Genomic DNA, 24,783 nt, shown 5'->3' with positions numbered 1-24,783 from the left:
GTTTCTTTTACAAGTCAATTGAACATTTGTAGAGAGAAATTGACTGCCAGTTTTTTTTATATATATATTTATTTCCGAAGAGAGTTTTAATTCCTATTTTAAATGGGTTTTTGATTTGAGCTTTTCCATCATGGAAGGCCCAACCTCAGTTCAAATCCAACACTGCCATCAACTAGTCCCCAAGTGTCCTCCTTGCGAAAGGTCTCCTCCGCTCGCTAGTTGCCACGGATGCCTAATTCTAGAATTAATCCAGTTACGAAATATCAGCAACAAAATAAGTACAATTTGAAAATAATTATACGGCACGTGTGCCTTAAAATGCCCCATTCCGTGACCAAAAAGGAATCTTTTTTTGTTTAGGGAATACGACCCTTCCCTATATAAATGAGTGAAGCCCAGCTCTTGTTCTCCACTGACTGAGAATTATTATTATTATTATTAACAAAACATTAAAAGAGTTGATTCTAAAAAAATATTAGCAACTCCTAAATATTTTTTTTTTATATTCAAAAAATTTTGATTTGATCCGGAACTGGTGACAATTATCTAATATTTACTGTACCATACAAGACTAATTACCGTCTCTTTAATTTTCCTTGTTCATACAAATCAATAAAAACATGCCTTTTATTCTAGGAGAAACTCGAAAATTACTCGATACAAGTACCAGTGTGGAAATCAGTAAGAAATCCAAATCCAGTAGTAGCTACCTTCATCATTGATTCTAAATCCACCCGTCGTATAATATTGAAGGTGGAACCAGACATCCAAGTAGATAGATACAGCTAATAGTACAATCATCATACCCAGGAAAAAAAAATCGATGGGCAAGATTTTATGGCTTGTTCCTATGAGGAGGATTTTTCAGAATTTTCTGACTGGGTGGCCTCATTAGCTATCAACTCTGAAGATAAATAACAGATTTGTAAATAATTCAGGCTGAAGCGTGATGTTGTAAGAACAAAATTACAGTCCCAGCGACTCTTACGTCGGTTGCGAATTTGGAGAAAGGAAAAATGATGGACTTCGATGTGGAGGATTTTCATAATGAGAAGAGTTGCCTTGTCTGTTTGGAGGACTTTCAGGCAATGTCATTGGTCAAGCGCATGCCTTGTTGCCATATATTTCATGGGAACTGCATTGATAACTGGTTGCGTATGAGTCATTACTGCCATGAAGGATGGAGAATTCTGTAGTATTTTTCACATGGATGTTTGTTATGTTCTTGTGAAGCACTACTATAGATCTAAGATGGTGTATGAAGGCCAGCTGTTCTTTCACTAGATAAATCAGGATATAAAGTAAAGTTCGAAAATAACTGTGTAGTTTAATTGACGCATCAATGAAAAATCCATCATTCATACGCCATTGTCACCATTATTCGAGCCTCAATGTGTTTAGGAACAGTTCTCATATCCATCATGATGCTAAAATAGCAAAAGCCAACAGCAAAACATTTGGCCAGGCTACCGATTATAAGGCCAAGAAAAACTATTCCAATTCCAATAGAAACAAGGCAACTGGGTTTTTAAAGTTAAAATGAACAGCTGTTGGTGCAGGTATCCATGCCCAGATTCAGCTCAATATGTTAGGCATCAGGTAATGGATTTACCAACCATGTAGAATCAGTATTTAGAAAGACGCTTCAGATTTCAATAAAGAACAATGCAACGTGACTTTCTTTGTGCCTGTCTGTGGATCCATGAGCATGCGCTTGGGTGCATGTGTTCGCTCGAGTCCGAACCCCTACTTCGGATCAAATGCTGCAAATGTACGTAACTTCTACTTCGAAAGTAAATTTGGCCACCATTTATAAGCTTGAGGGACACCTTTCGGGTTTAGGTGGGGATAAATTCACTCATTGGTGTTATCACCAGAGACACAGCACATTGCCCATCTACAAATATAATGCCAAAATTTACAAGTGAAAAAGAAATATAATCGACGGACCTTTTATTCTGAAAGTTGTTGAACAAAATATGCGACATGGAAGATTCTAAATTTTATACGGAGTTTCTTATAGAGAAGATTCTAACTTAAGGCATATCAACGGTCCACCCCCCTCCATCAACCTAAAAGACAGCTTTAGAAGCCCTTATGCGAGATTTCTGGCCCTCCAATCTTGCTTCAAGCAGCTTTGCCTTCAGTGTATTTTCCTTCAAGTCCCTTGTTAGTTTTGAGGAACATTCAGACTTATCAAATTCTGGGGATGTTAACTTCGACATCCATTGTCGCACTGGACTAGCATGACCACCAAATACAGGTTGAGCACAAGCATCTTCCTTGAAATCACTGACAGGATGAATTTTATCACCCTCAGATGACAAGGAGTGATTTCTTGTTAGGGTATCAAGCACATAATTTGAATTCAATCCATGGATCACCTGTTTAGTTTTCCTTTTATGTTGACCATCTTGTTTGGCTTCATAGATATTGGATATACCTTGGCTCTCTCCACTTAATTCACTGTGCCCTCTATCTGAAAATTGTGTTTTGTTTCCAGCCATGTAGTCTTCAAACTGCACCTGGAAATGGGCTGGGTTATGAAACTTGGTATTTTCCCTTGATCCAGCCATTCTCTTCGTAGAATTTGATTTCACTGTTTTTTCAAGATGAATTTCTGAAGCATTATCTGCTTGTTGTTTAGAGTTGCCTATAGTTTGTCTTTTACTTGCACTGCTTAGCTCGAAACAATGTGAATCACTGTCAGTAGAATCATCATCAGCTGCATCTTGAGGAGCACTTGCAGCCTCATTCAACAGATAGGATTCCCGTCTTGAGCAGTTTTTTATCCCCTCCTTTTCAAAGTTTCCATCTTTCTTCAATTCAATGGAGAGTCTAGCTTGGAGAAAGGTTTCAATATCGGGACCTAATTTGTCAACAATTGTATTCTTTTTAACAAGATCGTTTTCAGCTTCTGCTAGTTCCATTTGCATCCGCTCATCAAGCCATGCTTCTGAAATATGGAGAACCAACCGGTCAGTTTTTTCCCCACCTACACTATCCATGTCAGATTTGTGCGAAAGGGACCGCACCTCTTGCTCATAATCTCTTATTCCTTGGGCAAACTCATCACACAAATTTTCCAACAAAAAACATGTTTTCCTTTCTCTCTCGAGCTCTTTTAAAGCATTACAGAAAGAGTATTTTACCTCAGAAAGCTCTCGAGCTAGCTTCCGGTGGAGGCTCTCTGAGTGCTTCCTTAACTTCCTCTCATCTTTCAGCTCTTCTTGCACTGACTGAACAGCAGATTTGATTCGATCTTGCTCCTTGTTTTTCCTGATAACTTTATCTTCTGCAAGTTGCTTCATTAAGTGGTCCATTTCTTGTCTATTTGCTTGCTTCTCTTTCAGCAAATCCTTTATTTGTGACTGAGAATGACCCAGTTCCATCTTTAAAGCTCTTAACAACGACATATTGGATGCTTGTTGTTCTTCAAGACTCCAGATCCGATTGAGTACCTTGAGCAACTCCGTTGATGTCTTAAGACCATAACTTGACTCTCTCATCCTGTCCCTAAAATCTGAAGAACTAGTAGGGGTAACTGCAGGGTTATAAAGTGCCACCTGTGGAAAAGAGCCACTTCAAAATTTGTTACAGAAATACAAACAGGGGAAAACAAAAGGAAATAATTCCGGGAATCTAATGATAATAAAAGAAATAGTGACACTAAGCAATGGAACTTCTCATGGAGTTCAACTTAGAAACATAAACAGTGTCCTTCTCGGAAGCATGCTAGATTAAATGAGAACCATTAACAAGATAAAATGCCTAGTTCATCAATTTCCACTTCAGTATGACTACTATGATTTTGGGTCCTTGAATTTCTTCTGTTCATGAAAAGCAACAACAAAAAACAGCACGTCAGTGGTCTCAAGTTTTATTTGAACATGACTGGTAATCAGATCCTTTTTATTGTACAGATAACTTTTCTCTGGAAAATTTCAAATTACAGGAATTACATAGTTGGATATGTTTAAGTTTTAGTTAATACTGTGAGTTTTATGTAGCAATAGCATAGCTGTCTATCTGATGATTGCAAAGAGAAGATCAGTAGAGGCATTCAAGTTCATTCCGTCAGTCTATATCAACAGACAAGACAATTTCCTAATCAAGATTCCCACGGTTACTCCATGGTTCGTACATAGAGGGAAACCGTGTCCTAGAAGTCACTTTTGAACTTCCGTGGATTGCTGAATTTACAAAAACTCATGGGATACTTAATTCCCACTTCTTTTAATTTCCTATGTGCACAAAATCAATAGAAAAACTGCAGAGGGATAAAGGGAGGAGAACACATATATACCTCCATCGGGCCATCACAACTTGCAGGTGATAGAGGCCGTAGAGCATTACCATTTCTTCCATCTGGTCGATGGTGTTGTATCAATGACTTGGTAACATGTTTCCTCAAGGGACTAGCACTTGCTGGCTGGAAATATAAGCACAAGGATTAACTAATTTGTGAAAATTACAATACTCAAAGCTAATTTATCATTAAGTAAGGATCCGTTGACAAAATATGTAAAAGCCTTGTTTCCCGAAAGGAAAAATAAAACCCCCCTAGATAATGACTGCAATTCCTATGTTAAACAGGAACTCCAATGTATTCTTGCTCATCCAGTGCAAGAGGGAATTTCATCTCCAAGGAACCAAACTAAGAACATCAATGGCAAAGACATGTATTCTACCAAAACAAGAAAAAAATATCATTTATTACCTCAAAACATTTGATATATTACCAGAAGAAGGTAGACACTTCACTTCCAGCCATATAACAAGAATCAGATTTGTACGTTTTGACGCCCTTATATTAAGACTATCACAGCAAAGCAAGCAATTTTACACTCAATGAAGATCGAAATCCGGTACTAGACAACAGCTAATCGCATAACCAAAGGAAAAAAAAAAAAATATGATATGATATAATAAAAATAAAAAGAGAACCACCAAGACATCAACAAGCAGAAGCCTGATAAGATTGTCAGGAGAAGGCCCCGGTAAAATTAGGAGGCGGCATGTCTTATTGCAATTGTATTACCTAGAAGTAAAAGGCTGAAACTATGGAAGCCACTAACACATACAGAAACTCAATTTGGAGTCCAGAAGATGAATTTAGGAAATTGTCAACCCAAGACCCCAAAGAATAAGCTTTTCAACCCAATCATAAACTACCAAATTGGAGCATGAATACAACGAATTTGTCTGTGGGCCACCAGCAAAAGAGTAGAAATCATAAGATAAATCAATTAAAATATGTTTTTAGAAGAGGCAATCTGCGAGTAACAAAGCCAAAGGCAACAAGAAAATAGGAAGAAAAAAGCAGCCAAGCCATCAGACTCGAATAATGCTCTTTTCTGCATTAATTGACAGTTCCAGTTCCTCAACTAAAATGCCAATAATATACTACTAAAAGATCAAGAAAACAGACCAACCAGAGCACAGGACAAACAAGCATGCAAGCAAAAACCCCCCAACCACCTAACAAGTAGAGGCCTACAAAAATCAATTGAAGTTGGTAATGACAAAAAGAAAAAACAACTAGATAAACCAGCCAATCACAAATCAAAATTAAAAAAAAAATCATAATTTCTTTCGAACTTAGTCATAAACCCCATCAAAATAAAAAAATAAACGAAAAAAAATGCTTAGAGATGGTTAAACCTGATCAGGGGGGCTATTAGGAGTATCAACTAAATGAGTACGTGGCTCAAAGGCCTTCTTATCTTGGTGTTGGTGGCTAGGGTGAGCTCTTCTATGACCAAGATTCTTGTTCATTTTAGACGCTGAAAGGTGAACTTGGGGTTGAATCTCCCAAAAATTGGCACAGAGCTTTCTAGCAGAGACAGTAGTGGTAGTAGTATTAAGGAATTCTTGAATGTGGTTGCCGTTGTTGTTGTCATTTGGAGAAGGAGAGAACTCAAGTCTCCAAGTGGGTGATGGGGTAGATGGGCCTCCTCTTTTCCCTACCTGCAGTACCATCCCTTGTTTCAACTTTTGTTTACTCTTCAATATCTCTACTTTCTTTCCTTCTCTCTCCACACCTTTTTCTTTTCTTTCCATTTCTCCCTTCAAGTTCCTAACTCTGGGTTCTTCTCTGTTTCACTCGTCTAGCTTGGTCTGCAATTTCAGTCTGAGTGAAGTTGGGTCCTTGTGTTTGTGTGTTTCTATTACTGTGACTTGTAGCCACTAGCTAGAGCTGTTAGCTTGCTTCTCCTTACTATGTTTCAAGTTCTGTGTTCAGTGTCTGACTGAAAGTTTTAACTTTACATGGGACCTTCTGGCTTTTCCGCTGTTTCAAGTTTGTTGTACTTTGGCCCTAAACTCTAGCCACCTAAGCTCTCAGGCTGAGTTGGATTCCAACTCTTTCATTATAGAAATGTGCAAGATCCAAGTGGCATGCAATAGAATGAGATGCAAAAAATAAAAACATTTGCAATTGCTTATCTGGTAATCTTTCCTAAGCTAAGGCATGAATTGCCTTATCTGTAGACAGCTATATTTCAAAATGATTCGGAAGAATGAATAGTCCTGTGCCTCAATTCCGCATTCGACACAATTTATATGCTACCGATGCACAAACTTTTAATTATGACGGTGCCTCGAAGTCAAAAAAAGGCAGAAGCATTTGTGTACAGTCAGACCAACAAAGTAAAACTTCTCATGTTACATCACTGTTTACACAATCCAAATTGTCAAACCATTTGGAAACATTTCTCCTTTCTTGTCAACATTTTTGCTCGGTCCTTCGCTTGTTTGTACCATAGAGTCCTAAAACCACAGGATGTGACTTTTTGATTTTGAATGTTGAGTCAGTGTTTAATAATTAGTTCTTAATTACGTTTTTAAAATCATTCAAAAAAAAATTAATTTTGATTAATGTGTAAATTAGTTTGAAGACAGTGGTTACCATTGTATTAATAAAAATATATTAGCGGATATTAATTCTACATCTATTTGCTTCCGGTCAGCATTTCCTTATCATTTTTTTTTATAGTTTTGTACTATGTTTGTTTTCTGAAAAATAGTTTTTGATAAATTACTTTTCAAACTTTCTTGTATTTGTTTGTTATTAGAAAAGTTGGTCAACAGAAAATACTTTCCAGTCAAATAAAAATTTAGTTTGGTTTCCAGTAAAGTGTTTTCCTAGAAAATTTGGGCGGAAAACAATTTTTGAAAGTTATGAAAAATTTAGAAATATCATATTATTTATTGATTATATCAAATTTGATCCTCAAACTTTTGATTGCTATATATATATATATTGTTTTGAATATTTATTTTCAATTTCATCTCTTAAAATTTAATTTTTATATTAACTTTGGTCCTTATTTTTATAATTGTTATTTTTTTCCCTTATCATTTTTTATTGAAATTTTTTATCTATCAAATTTAATCATCATTTTTTTATTTGTTACTTATTTTATTTGAAATAATTTATGAAATGTTAATTATTATTATTTTAATTTCTTCATCTTTTATTTATTTTTATTTTTTAGATTTGATCTCTATTATTTTGATTATTATTTATTTTATTTGAGATAATTTATGAAATTATATTTTTTTTAATTTCATTCTCATTCAACTTTTTAATTTGTAAGATTTGTTCCTCATTATTTTAATAAACTTGAGAAAAATAAAACATTAATAAGTTATTTTCCAGTTCATTTTCCATGACATAACCAAATAATAGAAAATGTTTTTCAATTTATTTTCCATTACACTACCAAATATCAGAAAATAATTCACTTTCTCGAAATTTATTTTCCTAAAATTTATTTTTTAAAAAAAATATTTTCTAACAAACAAATATTACAGATCTCCATGTTATAGACATGGCAGATCGATGTCATGTGCTAGGCCAACTGGTTAAAAATTGCAGATGCTCAATGACCATGATTGATGGACACTGCTTTATTTTCTCCAACTCCTTTGAGTCAATAAATTTAACGATTCTTTTTTAAATCAACACGGTAAATTAAGAATTGTTTTTATAAAATAACACCATTTGAAAAGATTAACTTCATTAAAGCATACGGAATTTACTAAATGTGGAAAAATAAGTGCAAAGGAACTGAATCTTCTTCCATCTTGTATACCAGATAAAAATAAAGAAAGCCCCGTCTTAGCGCCAATCATACTCTCTCGCTATTCTTTTCAAGACTTTCATAAATACAGTCGACCAACTTCGAGCCCTTAGAGCTAAGCAAAAGCTATATTGTCTTCCAAGTAAGATCTTCCTTGATGAGGATCTTACTTGATCACAGGTTGCAGAGCTTCAACGCTTCAGAGAGCTGGTTGCGGCAGCGTGTCTTTTAGTCTATTGGCAATTACCCTAGTCATTCTATTAAACTTTTCATGCAGATTGCCTATTAAACTCATGACATCTATCATCTATGTGTCTCGTCTTGAAGAACTATCGAATTGTAACCTCATTTGAGATGCTATGACTGAAACATAGGAATAAAATCGCTGGGGGTAATGATGCCTAAATCCTTCTCTTGGAGCAGTAAGCTAAAACTTTTAACCATGCGGTTCATGGAACAGCGTGACACGCTTGACCACCTATGATGCCGAGCCTGGTTAGGATTCTAGGACGAGGGAGATCAACCTGGTTGGCTGCTTTTTAGTGCATCGGCATGTTACCCATAGAGACCGATGTAGGGCTGAGCCACAGGCCCGCAGGTGAAGAAATATCTGTGCAAGCTGTCCAACAAAAAGCCTGTCAGAGACCAAACCAGCAGCCTGTGGTCCATAGCCCTCTCGTGCTGGCGATACAAAGCTTTTGTTTGGTTGTTTATTCTAAGGATGTACTTTGCTTAATTATGCCGTTGAGTTGCCAAATTTTCAGATTTCAAGGGACAGTTGACAGTCAAATCTGAGATTTATGACATGCAGATTTTTATGTTTATTATAAAAATTAGAGAAGAGGAATTCACAGATTTCTAAAGAGCAAAGTGATTGTCATACAAATCTGATGATAAGAAATCGTGCCCTCCGTTTCGCCCAATCAACTGTGGAAATCAATTCGTGCCTCGTTAGATCATCATTGCTAGCACAATTTAAATTTGTGTTTGTAAAAATAAGAAGGTGTTTTAAATTTGTGTTTTCTCCCTTCAAAGAGTATTTTAAAAAAAAATTATTATTTTTAATTATTTTTTTATAATTTTAAATCATTTTAATATGTTATTATCAAAAACAAATTTTAAAAAATAAAAAATTATTATTTTAATATATTTTTAAATAAAAAATATTTTTAAAACAATCATTACCCGGATTCATTCAAACCAAAAATTGGTCCGCCAAATCACATTATTTTTTTTCTACTATAGCCTATCTTGTTTTACGAGGGAAAAAAAAACTCATGTACAGTTATCCACAATGATCATTTTATATAAGTTATTAAAGGGTAAGAATTGAATCAAAAAGCTTTTCATATTTTAAGCTAAGTTTTGGATTTAATATTTTATTATTGTGGGTTAGTGAATGACTATATTTTTTTTAGAATCATAATTATTTCTTAATCGATCTTCATTATATAATCTTTTTTAATAAGTTGTGTGAATAAATTGACAACAGGCAACAGAATGGCCTCTGATAACAATCGGTACCAATGCAATTTCCCCGACTGATATGGCTTAAAAGTGTTATAAAATTACGAAGCAATTATGATATAATATCACAAAAATGAATTAGAAAAGGTTAGTATGCATGCATGGCATATCGCTCGGGGGAAACGACCGACTAACCCGACTTGAAGGAGCAGAAAGAACCTGGATAAAGAAAATAATATATATTTGACAAACAGCTATCACGATCTGCACTTCTCACAAGCTAAACAGAAAATGAATTATTAATTATTTTATATTTTATTAATTAATAGATATATAATAGTAGATAATAAATACTGATTAGATGATAATTTATAAATATTTAAATTTATTAATCAATAAATATGATACAGAAATAAAGAAATCCGACCGCAGGGAACATCGTCATCCCGAGCCTCTGTATTTTTGCTGTCTATCCTTCCTGTCTTTCAGTGTCCCTGGCCCAGATCTGGCGTTGGCTTAATGTGCCCTTTAATTTCGGTCCCGTCAGGGCAGTTGTGATTTGTTAGTTCTGATATTTTTTCTGTTTTCTTTAGAACTTTTTTGGTGCCGTGGAAGCTTACGAATTTATGGATCTTAAACTCGAACTACGATGCCATTAACTGTAAAAAAAATAAAAAAAACGTTGAAAAGAAATAAACAACGAACTGTTGACTCTCTTGCCACCAAAGCCATCTCCAACAGGAAAGCTTGGGGGGGGGGGGGGGGGGGGGGGGGGGGCGGGGGAACTAAAATGACTCAATATTTATTGGAGAAAATTATATGAAAAAAATTTAACTATTTTTTATCTTTAAAATTTTTTCTTTTTCTTTCATCATTTTATATAAAATACAAGATAATTTGATAAAATAGTTTTTTTCATTGGAGTATCACTTGAAAAAAGAAGAAGCCAGATGACACTATTCAAAATGCTGTAATAATCATTTGACTCTTTTAAATGGTTTTTGCCATAGAGATACTCTGAACACTGTTTTAAATAAGAAAAAAGGAAATAAATCAATAATCATCCAGATATTGCAAATTGACAGAGCCATATTGCTTGGTAATGAGATCAGCTGTCCCTGTGTTTCCAAGTCATCATGTTGCGTATCCCATTTCCATAATGAATGATAATTTGTCTATTATATGCCTATGCAGATGGTCAAAAACTTGCACGGCACAGAACGGTCCATAGCCCTGTCAAAAAGAGTGAGAAAAATAATAATTTTATGCCATAACAAGGAGAGGGAAATCAAAAAAAGAAGAAGAAAAAGAAGCAGCAGCAGCATGGAGAGGCAAATATATTGTAAGTCTTGATTTCTACGGATCACAATTTTTAACAATGTGGTGCATGATAGGAGGAATCCAATTGGTCATGCCTGTCCTGAGAGAAATGCAATGTGAATACAACAACTAAATAAAAACAGGATAGGAATCTGGGTACCTAGGATTAAAACTTGAAAAATCCAAGCATTCATTGCTAAAAAAAAAAGAAGGAAAGAATGAGAATGTAAGCAAAAACCCTTCTCAAATTTGGTTGGTTGAGCTTGAGGCTGACTGGATTTGGATGCCTGTAGGTCAGCAAGGGCTGCTTTCTTTACCTTCTCATTCAATCACATGCAGGGGCAGAATGTTGAAAATTCATGCGTTGCTAGGTGTTAACTTTCGTATAATGAGATGAAATGCAAGAGAGCACTAAAGAGGGATGTCTGATTCGGACAGTTTGTTGGAAGTTCGGTAAGAAAGTTCTTGACTTTGCTAGAATGCACTACATCTATATGCCCACGGAATCTCTTACGAGTATGAAGAACACTGATAATAAGATATAAATCATCCTATAGACAGCACTTTGATAGTTATTCCACAAGCATGGATGTCTTACGTGCCAAAGGTTGAGAATGTCCTCATGTAATAATTCATGTCGAGAGATGGTAAAATAAACAAAACTTACCAGTTGCAAGTCCACAAATATCAGCAGTCCACATGAAAAATTAGGCTCATAAAATCTTGGAAGCGAGAAGCATATGCCTTGGGATTCACTGTAACAATTGACTTGGAGTCGTACTTGATTGACTTGTAAGCATGTTCAAGGCGCTTAGCCAGATTGTAATTCTGAAATATATCAACAATTGAGAAATATAACACAACGTCGGCGCACTCCAATCCTCCAGCGCTTCGAGTGGATGGCACATGTCCTGCTTTAATCAGTTTTGATCGGATAGTACGTGCTGGCATTCCCACACCTAATCTAAATTTAGAACTGCAATGGAACCATGGCAGAAAGTATTTCATCAATGAAGATACTATTTAATCCCAGATTATCAAGTTCATCTTCAGTAGACAAGTGGGGGAAAACAAAGAGAGGGCAAAACCACCCCTGGTTTCCTTTGGATAAATTATATGACAGGAGGAAAGTGGGCTCTTTCATGGACAGGCTAGTGAACTTTCCATTCTACCTGCCCTCCTCCATTTTATTTTTTAAGCAGTGGATAGTCTTTGAATAGAATAAAGTGAAATCATAATGGCACACACACATATATAAAGTATTACAATGAAGAAGTGTGTGTGTGTGTGTGTGTGTGTGTGGAGTTTTTGTTTGTTGTTTCCAGATATCTCAGTCGCTCAGATTCGAAGCAATTTACTGTCAAGTGTGTCCAAAAGAAACAGTTCAAATTCAGATTTTGAGATGAAGAAAAATCTTGAATATGATCCTGAGCTCAACTTTCATTGTTTCAGTTATGCTCTTTGCCAGTTTAAATTTTGATGTTCTTCTTGGGAAGGATGTGATCTATGGTAAATTCAAGCTCATGTTCATCTAAATGGAACCACTCCCAATGAACCCAAACAAAAGAGACTTGCTAATGGTCAACTAAAGTAATGTAGATAGCCTATCATTCATTTTGTGAATTGCATAATTGTTGGGTGGAAGACGTTATTTACCTATCAAGCTCTTTGCTAATGTCAGAATAAATTGACTGTGTTCCCTCAACTTCTTCTGAAGAGCAACTTGAGATTCTATCGCTATCAAAACTTCTGCTATCAACTGAATTTACAGGAGAAGAGTCTCCATAGCCAGTATTCTGGACATGGGAATTTCTGCTATCATTCGAATTCATAGGAGAGTGGCAGGAGGATGTAACTTCGCTATAGGAACTTCTGCTATCAACCGAATCTGTAGAAGAACAGAAAAAAAAAATCCTCTGTTATTTCGTTTTGTAATATGGTCGCAATTGAATGCTGTGTAAAAGTGAAATCATTTTATTCTTCATTTCATTTCTAAACTCAGGTACAAACTTCTGAGGAAGGGAAACATACTCAGAAGTAAACATGTAAAATATTTTCCCCTAAAATACTTGGCTTAATGATGGTGGTGCTAGTTGTGATGGTGCAGAAGGTGATGGTGAGGTGGTTGTGGTGGTGATGGCAGAGGAGATGGTGAAAAAAAAGGTGATGGAGGAGGAAGTGATGGTTGTGACGGCAGTGGTAATGAGATGATCGTGGTGATTATGCAAGAGGAGATGGTGGTGGTTGAATTAGTTGAAAAATATTGTAAGTGGATTACTATATACAAAATATTTTACAAAACTTATAATATTTTCTAACAAATGAATTAAGTTTGAAGATTGAGTATAAAAATATTTTATATTGATTAGTTTTTCTATAAAATATTTTATGGGAAACAAATCGAGGAAAATATTTTTCAGAAACAAACACAAAAAAATTTAAAAAACATTTTACTGTAAGATATTTTACGTGAAACAAATAGACATTAAACTAATTAATAACTTAAAATGAAACACCTTTTAGTATGGATTAAGGCTTATTTAAATTGAATTGAACATCATTTCTCTATATTCTGAGAAATTATAAAAAGAGTATGAATTGAAATGCAAATTCTGCAAACAGCACATTAGTATGAACCAAGAGTGTAAGAATTGAAATGCACATTCTCCGAACTACACAGATATTCTTTGTCAAATTCAGGGTGTGAAAGTGAATAACATCACAGACCACTGCTTCAGTTCAGTTTCATTAGATGGTCGATGCGTTTCTTTTATCAATAAATTTCCTATTCTCTTCTTTATCAAGTACCAAAGCAATGTAAGAGATTAGGAGTGGAAATCACCTTTATCTTGAGGTGGCAAAGCTATACAAATCAAAAGACTGTAATCCATTATACCCTGAGCTTCCAAAAACTCACAATCATGCTTGATTTGCCTGTAAAAGTAAAAAAGGGGATTAAAACTTAAATTCATAGATAACAGAAGGGTAAACAATCAATGCCTAAAGGCTTGAAGGTTACGACAAATTCCGAAGGGTTTTTACAGTTTTTTAATTGCATTTAGTAAGTTTCCAGGTGGAACTACAATTAGCTGTGTCCGTAAAATTGATCTCCACAATCTGAAAGTCCAATTCCAGATCTAGTTCACCTCGCTTTGTTCTCTCTTCAAATATTTGTTTGTATTTCAAACTAATGTGTCTAGAAAGAACTAGAGTAATTGACATACCCTAAGAGTTTTTCTTGGATCAATGGATCTAGGTAAAAACGAAAACCGAAGTCCATATCCTTTAATATGATGTTCTCTTTGGCTCTTGGTTTGTTTATTTTTCGTCCTTTCCACGAGCCTTTCAGATCAAAAACCCTGAATATGTTAGCATCTGATGGAATCACTCTGGAATAGACAGAAAAGTAAACCTGCTCACAAAAAGTCATGATTAGTGCAATGTAGCAACTCAAAAATGTTAGTTCCAAAACACAAGGGAAGATCTGTGGGAAATTTTTTTATCAGGTTTTGGCTCTTTCCACTAACTTTGTTTCTTCACCAAGGCAATAATCATGTGTAATAAAAGTGCAACCTATAGTGCCCATCATAACTTCAAGTGAAATCGGACGTCTTAGGCCACCCAGCAATAGCATTATTTTAGCTTTAAGTATTCTAATTCAATGGACAAGAAACTGCAAATGAAAACATAAGAAATTGTTTTGTAAACAGTGACATGTTTTGTGATTGTTACCGGAGAAAGGATTTTTTGTTTGGTCTTGACATGTACACACATATAAGAAACAGAGAAAAACACATTTTCTAAATCCGCGGACATGAAAGCTGTTTTTTGCGTCTGTGGAGGAAACAACAAAATGAAATGCGATAGAAGAGTACATACATCACGCACGCAAATTAGAGGATGGTGCATGACCAATCAGACGATGCATGGACCATCCATTTTCTAACTGGATTTATTGGATTTTTTACCAGGTTGAAGGGTGACGGGTTTTTTTTACTTCAACGTTGTATGAGGTGTAACTAGCTTATCAACCCAGTTTAGAGTGAATTCAATTGATTTCCAGCCAGATTGACCAGGTTAAGAGGTGTCTATCAACTATGATTTCAACATCTTTGAGTTGATGTTGTTTGTTCCGCTGTTTATATACCTCGTGTGTAACAAAACGCTGTGTAATATGCAAGTAATGCTGTTTGATGTAAGAGAGTTGAAATGTTCTGTACCTTAGGACCACCAATTGGCTTCATATAGTGGATTCCATATAAGATGCTTAACAGTGAATCACGGTTCATTTCAAGATGGAAACAATAGCTTGGAAGCACACGCAGCATTACCTACAAATACAAGTGTGGTGAACTCTATACTTCTAGTATAATGGAAAAACAAAAAACTGAAGCCAGTGAATATTCATCACCATAATCAAGTTGATAACACAAATTTGAAAGCCATAATTTAATCTTCTGATGCAAAAAAAAAAGATGAATTAGACAAAAAGAAACAAGTTTCTGCCCTGCTAATAATATTTCATTTGTTACTACACTAGCAGGACAACTCTGAAGATTAATCTCTTTAGTCTTTACCTTCTTTTCAGATTTTGGCACGATTCCTATAACAAGGCGGTCATCAGTGCTGACAGGGATCACACGAGTATCCTTTCCTGCTGACAATATCTCCCTTAGGGTCAAATCTGAACGTATCGACATCATGTAATCAGAGCGATCAATATTTCTGAGCTCTTGTATGCGTCTGTGACAAATACAATAACAGTAGTGTCAGCTCTAGACCTGGAAAGCTATAATAAGTGTCTACAGGCAGAGAGAGAGACCAGCAGTTGAGTGTGTGAGACAGTTGTAGGCCTAGATTGTTTGCATCGTATCAAAGGAGAACTGTGTTTCTTCACTAATAAATAGCTGAATTTAAGCATGGAGAAATATAAAAGAATGTATAAAAACAGACAGACAAGACAGGTATGAATGAAAAGAAAAATCTGTAAAAGAAAAAGGACAAAAAAATAACCTGAAAACATCGGGACAGTAATCCTTGCATTTATAATCACTATACACGCGATCATCAACGCGTCCGGAATCCTGTTTGCAATATCGTATCGTGTTCCTTTGAGCATCCCTGAATGCCAGAGAAGGAAGGTCTTTGAAATGCATCGCCATTTGCTGCCCTTCAAAATGCCTGTTCCGTCAATCAGAATGAAATGATCCATTTCGCTTATTGGAAAGGTGTCACAGGTTACAGCAAAAGGTCAGTGAATGGGAATGTCGGAGCTAGTCAACGTTCTTTATACTAAAATCAATCAGGACAACAGCACGACAAATTCTCTATTTACCATTTTTTGGGACGATTCCCAATTTTCTACAATAACGTAGATAAACTACCGAATTACACAAGACAAGGGGAAAAACAAATCAAAATTCTGATTAAAAAAAATGGGAATTCCATAAACTAGACTGAATATCAGTACCAAAAAGTCAATCTTGAATTATGATCATAATGAACCCACCAGAATTGCAAAACCCTAAAATGAATTCACTGGATTTGTCTCGCCCAAATCAACAAAAAAAAGCGAAAACCCATCAACAAAAGAATCACCAGAAAGAGAAAAATACAAATTAAAAACTAACCAGAATTAAGAAAATAAATTTGCAGAGATTACCTTTAAATATATATTGCTTTTGTTTCTGAATCTCATTTCCATATCCCTTTATATGCCCTTTTCATATAATTTGATGACCAGCTTATTTGAGTTGTGGCCGTTTTGCCACTTCCGAAATCTTCGCTTGTTTATTTAAAAATATTGGTTTTGAGGTCCTTAATAAGACTCTAAAATTCATCCTCTTTAGACGCCAGATTCTATTCTGGAAGGGTTGTTAACAAGATTCCAGCTATTCCTTTCTGTTACAAGTTACATTTGACCATGGGCGCTAGCACAATCGTGCAGTCTGTTCTAACTTTTAAATGTTTGCCTGCCCTGCTAAATTTAACAAAATCAGATAGCTGAATCATGATAAGATGAGATAAATCCCTACTCTTAAGTTGGGTGGTTCTTATGGGTGTAAGTTGTAAATTTCCAAAGTTCTTGCAGCAAACTGCCTTGGACTATTTCCTGTCTTTGCCGGTGACAGAAGGTTCAGCAGTTGTTTTATCATACGATTTTGTCGAATCATATAGATGGTGGTGTTAGTTGGGGCTGGTAAAATTAGCTCTAGCACGTTCAAATCGTCCAATATTGTCAAATAATTTGAAATGCCGTGCCCTCTTTTTTCTAATGTCATGTGGGAACCATGAAATCCACTCCTGTGGTTATTGAAGAAAACAAATAAATTGAGCTTATCAACAACAGTTTGGTATTTGGAACTGTATCGTGCTTTGCTGGATATTTGAACTGATCATTACACGAGTGTTATTAATTAACTCAAATATTATGGGTTGGATCAATCTAAGCGCTCTCAAAACGTGAGACTTGGTTTGATTCTACCGGAGCTGACATCATAATTCCTTCGTATTATCTAGAATTAGTTGCAATTCCCAGTAAATATGTTAAGTAATTAATGTCTTCGATAAGAAAAACACAGTCTATCATGTAATGCGACTAAAATGTTGATACCAGTTTAATCATTGAATCTGAGTTTACTATAAAAAATTATTTTTATTTTTTGATTGAGATTTAATAGTTTGATTAACATCGGTGGTTATTTTATCGATCTCGGCATTCTGCATTCTAAATTCACCCTCGAGTAATGTACTAAGGATAGTCAACTGCTAATCTTTAACCTCTAATACCTCGTGAATGCCGCTTATGCACAGTGCAGCAGCAGCCGCCTTGAAAGTGATTTGTTTGTCTCTCAGAGAGATTCAACAAAAACTGAAGCCATGGAGAAAAACATGCTGGCTTTGCTTGCCTGATGCCAGTATATTATATGCTGATACGGGTAACTTTGCTTAGGCAGATCAACAAAGACTTCGCCGCGTAACACGGGTACACGACTAGTTTAATGCTACAAGTACAGTCGATTTCATTAGTGTTCCCCATTCTATGAAAAGAGGGCATAATGTGCTCCAAAGACATCGAACAGGCAAAAAGCATCAACAGTGAGTGTTGCTGGAATAATGAGACAAGCTTACGTTAATTACACGGTGATAATTACACGGTGATCTTCAAACATTGCTCTCTCCTCTTTGTTGAACATGGTGACAGCATGCACAAGCTTCGGAAACTTGGTAAACTTCATGCTGGCAAACTATATACTAGCTTGACAAGCGTGGTCCTAGAACAAAACCCAAGTTGCATTTTTCAACTCCTGCCATTTGTGGGAGAAATTGGTATAATCAACATCGAATTGTTGGGGGAAAAGAGAGCAACCATGAAGTCACTAGCATGGAAACCCATTACTAGATTTGACAGGTGCATTGCAGGAGAGGAAGTGGTAGCAGTGCTCTAGATTTTGATGCGGGGATGGCAGAATTGCCAAAACCAGAAAAACAATTTAAGCACCATACCCCCAAAATTTTCTTTGGGCTTGAAATTTGAATGAGATCATCAGAGGCATTGAACATTAATTCTACTCGATAATTTCTACTACCATGCTAAAGACAGCCAGTTAAACTTGGACCTGGGCAAATGTAACGTTGAAACAACTCAATGTTGGGTTTACATACATGAAGCTAAAATGTGACAAATCCAGGTAGATGGATATATGCATTCTATGCATAAACCTTGAAGAACCACCAGAGGAACATTCTGTGACAAGGCCAGTGCCTGGACGAATCCATGGTTAATCATTCAAGTGTTTATACAAAATGTATTGTCATTGCAAAGAATAATCCCCATTTTCATGAATTAGCAGAATTAGTTTGCAGGTACACTTTGTGTAAAACTTTTCTGAAACAGATTTCATAATGATTGAAAAAGAAGGCAGAACAAAAAGAGAAATGGGGGGATATCAGACAAATTTTTCAACACCGCCACCTTAAATTCAATGAATTACGGTGCCATATCAAGCCTAGGTTCAAAGCAAAACCCAGTAAAAAGTTGAAGTGGGAACCTCTTTGACACTGGGCATTTCTGTGACCACTTCCATTGTTTCTGGTTAATGTCAAAAACAAGAAGCGCTGGAGCCCCGTAGCTTTGGATGTATATATGATTATTTGTACCGCTGCTAGCAAAAACTTCATCAAACTCCCCAAATCCTTGGAAGAACTTGTGGGGCATACGGGCAATCTCTTGCCAGTCCTTGCCATTTAGAACCCAGATGCCAATCCCCTTTATTATGTCAGGCCGGTCTTGTTTACCAATTCCTCCCACCATTACAAGCTTCTCATTCAAATTCATCAGACGGCCACAAGTAAGAGGACAAGGTACTTTAATGAAACTTCTTATCAACAAGCCATGGGAAGATCTGTTGGATAGATTGTACCTGATGAGACCATGACGGGTTTCTGTGGCACCACCTCCTGCAGAATATATCAAAAAGTATAAAACCCCACCACAGATCACACTCTCATCGCCACCTCTCCATCCAGTCATAACCTCTGTGCAAGAAGTTACCCACATCCTCGTTTCAGAATCATAAATATGGATAGAGAGATCAGATTGGAAAAAATTTCCAGGGCATAACTTAGACTTCACAATTGATATAGTATAACCATGTGATATCCGGTTCACATAAATTGCAAGTGCACTGTAATCATAAACTTTTAAGCCTGGGGGCTCCTGAAGCTTCATGCAGCGTTTGGTGATAGGGTTGCAGACATACAACTCGCTTCTGCTGTCGTTATCCATGAAGGAAACCAAGCCGCATGATGAAGCAATGAACCAGTTGGACTTTTGGATGTAGGGAAGATCAATGCCAAACCATTTTCGAAGGATAGGATCAAAAGCATAGCCAACTGGTTCGTCAGAGCTTGTAAACATAAAATACCATGGTTTTTGTGGCAGGACAGGTGAGAAGTTCCATAAAAACCTCCTTGAACTAACAATCTCGTGCCATCTTTTACACACACAGCCAGCTCTGAAGATGCTAGCAATGGGGAGACAGGCTAGGATTCGTTCTAGCAGATCATCGGGCAAGATTAAATCAACTGAAATGGCATTAACTTCTTTATTTCCTTCATCGCTATGTTCAGAAAATGAATCGAACTCACCAATGTCCCTTGTCGGGTTCTCAAAACAATTATTTACCCAAGATGTTTCACCCTCCATGACGAAAATAAAAGGGGCCTTCAAAAAAAGATCTGGCACAAGAAAGACAGCTACAGATCTAAAAATGAGAAGGCCCAAATAATTTTCAAATGAAAATTTATGACAATAAAAATAAACCCCTTGCTATCAAATATACGAGTTAATATCGCTACTAAAACCAACACACAAGATAAAAATTAAAACTTGAGGAAATTGAAAGACGTGAAAATCAAACTGAAATTTATGAACCATGAACGACGCTAGAATTTACATGGGAAACAAACAAAAGAATAAGTATTGCATTGCAGAACAAATCTAATAGTATCCAAAACTAACACCATGTTCAGATTCAGAGATACAAAACCCCAATGCTTTTTCTCCTATTAAGGGAAAAATAGTTCCAAAACTTGGGGAAAAAATTATCAATGAACAGATATCAAAATATAATTCAACTGACTTACAGGCAAACAAGAATCAACCTTCAAGCTCAGAGTCATGCCACATCCAGATGCAAAACTGTGAAAAGCCACGACCCTATAGTGATGGTCTCAAGGGCACCTGCAAAGCAAGAACTATTTTATAGGACCAGGATCATAATCTGTCATCCTTCCACATATTTCGGATTATATATAAATTCGTCTTTAAAATGTCCGACTCGTAGTAAAAGTAAAAAAATCACTTTAAAAATGCAAGACTCCCAGCATAACCTACACATCAAACATGATTAAAAAACTAAAACGTTGTTAAACAAGAAACACGTGAACATGGAAGAAAGAGTTTTTAACATGATCAGTATGGTACTCAGCTTGCAGGCAACCAAGCAACCACGTATATATTATTTTACTAATTATAAAAAAACAATGAAATTAAAGGGGCTGACGGACAGGTTACCGAATCAAATGCAGAGCAAGATTTTAAGCCTCTGGATTTAAAACGATATCTGTGAAGTATGGATGGATGTATCCCGCATTAATCGCTAGATTGTTGCTTCGGAAAGACAACGGCGCTTAAAGAGAACATGTAAAAGGAAAAATTTTGAAAACAGGAAATCTTCCAGGAATGAATCTGTTGATCACCAACTTGTGTTTCCTTCCACACTAAAGAACAGCCTTTTATGGTTATCAAACCGTCGCAAAACTGCTTTAGAGAGCCAATAAAAATAAGAATAATTTTAGGTAAGATCAAGCCGTGCTTATCTATCAATTAAAATATCAAAACCCCACTTCCAAGCAAAAATTAAGACACGCAAACAGATCACTATAAAGTATAAACCCATTTAAAAATCTCAAGAGACCAGAAAGCAATGAAGTCCCTTACCTCTTTAAGGCCACCAACACTCTCAACTCGGTCTTGCCAGATTTAACCAGAAAAAAATGGCATAAAATGAAAACAAAAATTTAAAAGGGGAAAAAAATAGAAACTCCTTATCGGAGGAGGCATTAAAAGAGCGTATCAAAAGCAGATGAGAAGAGAGAGCTGAAATGAGAGTAGATGAAGGTCTTTTCAAGTAATGGTAGAGGAACAATGAAATGGGTCACTTCAGATTTGGCAGGTGACTCGTGCCCAAGAAACCCATTTTAGAGAGGAAAAAAGAGAGTTTTTTTTTATTTTTATTTGGTTTATGTTTTCTTTTCTTTTTTCGATATGTGTGTGTGAGAGAGAAAAAACGACAGGCAGAGAATGAAGTGAGAAGCCGGTTTTTCTGTAGAGGGCTAAAAAGTAGGTGGTAGGTGTTTTTTTTAGAGAGAGAGAGAGGGAGAAGCGGAAGGGGGCGGTGTGCGTTAGAGGTGTTATTCAAGCAAACTATCGATTTCTAAGGGGAAGAGGAGAGAAAACATTTGGATTTTGATAGCGATCAAAGAGAAAATAATGATGCTGTCTTACTCATCAACCCTCGTATTTTCTTTTTTTTTTCTTTTTTTTTCCTTTAATATCTTTTCTTTTTCTACAACTATTTTATAACTTTTGCTCGACTCCTTACTTGGTAACTCTATTCTTTTTATTTTTTTATCAAAATATTTGTTGGGCATAAATTATATAGTGGCCGGTGATGCCAGCTTTTTTGCGGGTATCCTACGTGGCTACCATTGATCTGCATGCATTGATAAAATTTATTAACTAGAAATGTGCGTGTAATTCCCTTTTTTTTTTATATAACAAAGAAAAGATCTAAACTCGGAATCTTTTTAAAAAAAAAATATTGCTAGTTGAGCTAGACGCTCGTTACCGAGTGTAATCTCATTTGGTCGTTGGTGGAGGTCCGTTGGCAAGATGTAATAACGCGTATGGATTATATATAGTTTTATCTAATCATGGGTGGATGGATACTTGGAAGATTCGTCGAATAGTCTCCGTCTGTTTGTACTTGGATACATGGTAATAAATTTAATGGACACGTAAATCATGTGTAGTTTGATCTGGTCATAGGTGAATGTGCACTGACAAAGCTCGCCGATTATTACAGTGTGATTGCCTTTGCTTAGGATAAAGGCTGTCTTTCCTCCTTGATATCCATCTCCAGGACAAGGGAAATTCGATTTTAGGTTTTGACACAGCATATAATGACTTGTACCAGCTAAATTAAATGCACTGTGACGAGAAATGTCGTGGTTCTTTCCTTCTCAAAATAAACATAAAATGAGCTTAAAAACTTCTGAATTGATTCGAATAATTCCTTTCTTCGAACTGCAGCCCTGTTCTTCCACCTCTCTCTGTGCACTTTGTTTTCTATTTCTAGAGTTTTAGTATATACCTTGCCGATATGCCATGGTTGCTTGCGTTCTGGTAAATTCCATTCCTCGTGGGCAACATTTACTTTGCGAGAACACTCTGAATAAAAACTTGTTTGATTTTGTATTTTAAAAAGTTATGTCCCATTATGTTTGATCAAATCCTCGACAGGAGTATCTAATGTTGTTAGTAAGATTCTTTGACCTGCTTAATCAAGGTAGTGAGCTGTTAAGATCGCCTGACCAAGTTTGAATTTAATTGGCTGTGAAACCAACTTGTTGAGTCGCACAGTGATGATTTATGGGGGCACCAGCATCTCATGCACGAGTGTGCCCATTCAGAAAAGGTTACATGACTAGAGATGATGTAACAAGATTATTTATAAGATAGTGCATTCCAATGGGGGCAGCGCTAGCTGGTGATGTTAGCATTGCAAATTTCGCCTTTTCTTCTCTTTCATATTTTCCTGAGCAATCTTTTTTTATTCCTTTTCCCTGTCAAGGTGTGGCAATGAGAAGACTCCGAGAGATAAAACAAAGCGAGGGAATAGAACATGTCCAATAAGGACATTCGCTTCCGTGACTACTTTCTACAAGTCCAAGCAGAACAATTAACGTTGCCAACTTAAATAAATACTAATATTATATTATTCTTAATAAAACACTAAACGACGGGGCTAAATCAGCCACACCTACGAAGTGTGTTTTATTGTTATTATTTTAATTTAATTCTTCGAGAACTTAATTTTTATTTTTTTTAGTTTTTTTTGTGTTATTATTTTTGGAATTGTTCTTTATATTTTATATTTTATTTTATTTTTAAAGGTTATATTCTCATTTCATGACTTAGTTTTTTTTCATCTTGATATCAATTTTTAATATTAAATTTGTTAAAAGTAAGATTTTATAAACCGGTTTATGGATTTAGTAGATTGTCTAGATTGATTTTTTTTTTCTATTTTAACCAGGTTTCATAATATTTTTTCGATTCAATTTTTTTGAGTTATCTTGATTTCATGACCTGATCATGGATTAAATTGGTCCACTTATTATTTGTTTTTTTATATTTTTTTAATTGAATATAGTACAGTGATTTTGTAAAAATATTTTTAATTAAAATATTTTTTTAAATTTCAACATTCCCATGTTAAAATATATAAAAAAATATTTAAAAATACATTAATTTAATATCCTGTCAAATATGTTAAAAAAGAAAAACACTGCCTAAATTTTGTTGAGTAAAACACACCGAATGTTTTAAAAAGTCATGGAAGGACATGATCGTGGTGGAAACACAACATTGAAAAGGATGTTTATCTCACTACTCCCCCGAGTGGGATTTAATGGTCCATGCTATGAATAGCTTTATCCAGGACATTTTATTGGGCTAGAGCTGCTTTCTTTTTCTTTTTCTTTTTTGGCTATGTGGCTGCCTTCGATGCCGCCCCTTGATTGTGGTTGTAATGCAGTTTTTGAACTTGGATTGCTAAAAATTAGACCCCCAGCCTGCATATATATATATATATATATATTAACCTGCCGACACTCAACCTTTAAAATCTTTTTAATTTCTTTCCAGATTTTCTCTATCCAAGCCCATCCCCCGAGTTTCCATGCCACAAGATCAAATCACTAAGCATTAATAAGTTCTTGAAGTTTTGGGACTGATTTGTAGGCTAGAGACTAATTGTAATGAATAATGATCCTTTTCAATTTACTTTTTGTCTCGAGGTGTCAAGGACAATCTTGGCTCTGTGAAGTCACGGATTTCAGCTATCTATCGAATGATGGATACCGCAAACCAGGCATGAGCATTTCGCATGCATGGCTAAATCCCTTTACTGTATCTAAAAAAAACACACCAACCTAAGAAGCAAATGATAAAAAAAGAGAAGGATCTTTGAATGAATGCACAGTGCCATTGATTTTTTAAAGAAGTGTGAGGCGCTTGATTATCCTAAGAAAAAAAACATAAACTCGATTACTGTAGAGT

At 35.7% G+C, this 24,783-nt stretch overlaps 3 protein-coding genes across 10 annotated transcripts; all 3 read right to left on the bottom strand.

Annotated features, from left to right (window-relative positions):
* Window positions 1–1,925: 1,925 nt before the first annotated feature.
* LOC7492749 (uncharacterized protein At5g41620) lies at window positions 1,926–6,495 on the bottom strand. Its single transcript, XM_002320138.3, has 3 exons — window positions 5,665–6,495; window positions 4,307–4,432; window positions 1,926–3,566 (listed from the first exon to the last, which is right to left on the bottom strand). Exons 1-3 carry the CDS (start codon window positions 6,061–6,063, stop codon window positions 2,073–2,075), a joined length of 2,019 nt encoding a protein of 672 aa, XP_002320174.1. The 5' UTR covers window positions 6,064–6,495; the 3' UTR covers window positions 1,926–2,072.
* A 2,254-nt stretch (window positions 6,496–8,749) lies between these two features.
* On the bottom strand, window positions 8,750–16,896 carry LOC7492747 (phosphatidylinositol 4-phosphate 5-kinase 10). Of its 2 annotated transcripts, none has more exons than XM_052446844.1 (9): window positions 16,537–16,896; window positions 15,888–16,055; window positions 15,452–15,617; window positions 15,095–15,205; window positions 14,099–14,286; window positions 13,717–13,808; window positions 12,531–12,762; window positions 11,542–11,850; window positions 8,750–8,760 (listed from the first exon to the last, which is right to left on the bottom strand). In XM_052446844.1, exons 2-8 carry the CDS (start codon window positions 16,034–16,036, stop codon window positions 11,562–11,564), a joined length of 1,227 nt encoding a protein of 408 aa, XP_052302804.1. In that variant the 5' UTR covers window positions 16,037–16,055; window positions 16,537–16,896; the 3' UTR covers window positions 8,750–8,760; window positions 11,542–11,561. The 2 variants fall into 2 exon arrangements, with proteins under 2 accessions (XP_052302804.1, XP_002320172.2); XM_002320136.3 differs by lacking the exon at window positions 8,750–8,760 and adding an exon at window positions 10,485–10,787 and having other exon boundaries at window positions 16,537–16,890.
* Window positions 16,897–18,685: 1,789 nt separating this feature from the next.
* Window positions 18,686–21,924, bottom strand: LOC7494129 (F-box/kelch-repeat protein At3g61590). Of its 7 annotated transcripts, none has more exons than XM_024585464.2 (4): window positions 21,379–21,924; window positions 20,953–21,198; window positions 20,523–20,619; window positions 18,686–20,132 (listed from the first exon to the last, which is right to left on the bottom strand). In XM_024585464.2, the coding sequence occupies exon 4, from the start codon at window positions 20,080–20,082 to the stop codon at window positions 18,865–18,867; it is 1,218 nt and encodes a 405-aa protein (XP_024441232.1). In that variant the 5' UTR covers window positions 20,083–20,132; window positions 20,523–20,619; window positions 20,953–21,198; window positions 21,379–21,924; the 3' UTR covers window positions 18,686–18,864. The 7 variants fall into 7 exon arrangements, with proteins under 7 accessions (XP_024441232.1, XP_052303114.1, XP_024441230.1 ...); XM_052447154.1 differs by having other exon boundaries at window positions 18,686–20,114; window positions 20,953–21,201; window positions 21,379–21,923; XM_024585462.2 differs by having other exon boundaries at window positions 18,686–20,114; window positions 21,379–21,923.
* Window positions 21,925–24,783: the final 2,859 nt, after the last annotated feature.

This window comes from Populus trichocarpa, chromosome 14 (assembly GCF_000002775.5).
Source record: "Populus trichocarpa isolate Nisqually-1 chromosome 14, P.trichocarpa_v4.1, whole genome shotgun sequence".
NCBI lineage: Eukaryota > Viridiplantae > Streptophyta > Magnoliopsida > Malpighiales > Salicaceae > Populus > Populus trichocarpa.
The sequence above is the reverse complement of the archived record's forward strand: the minus strand, read 5'-3'. Positions and strand labels throughout refer to the sequence as shown.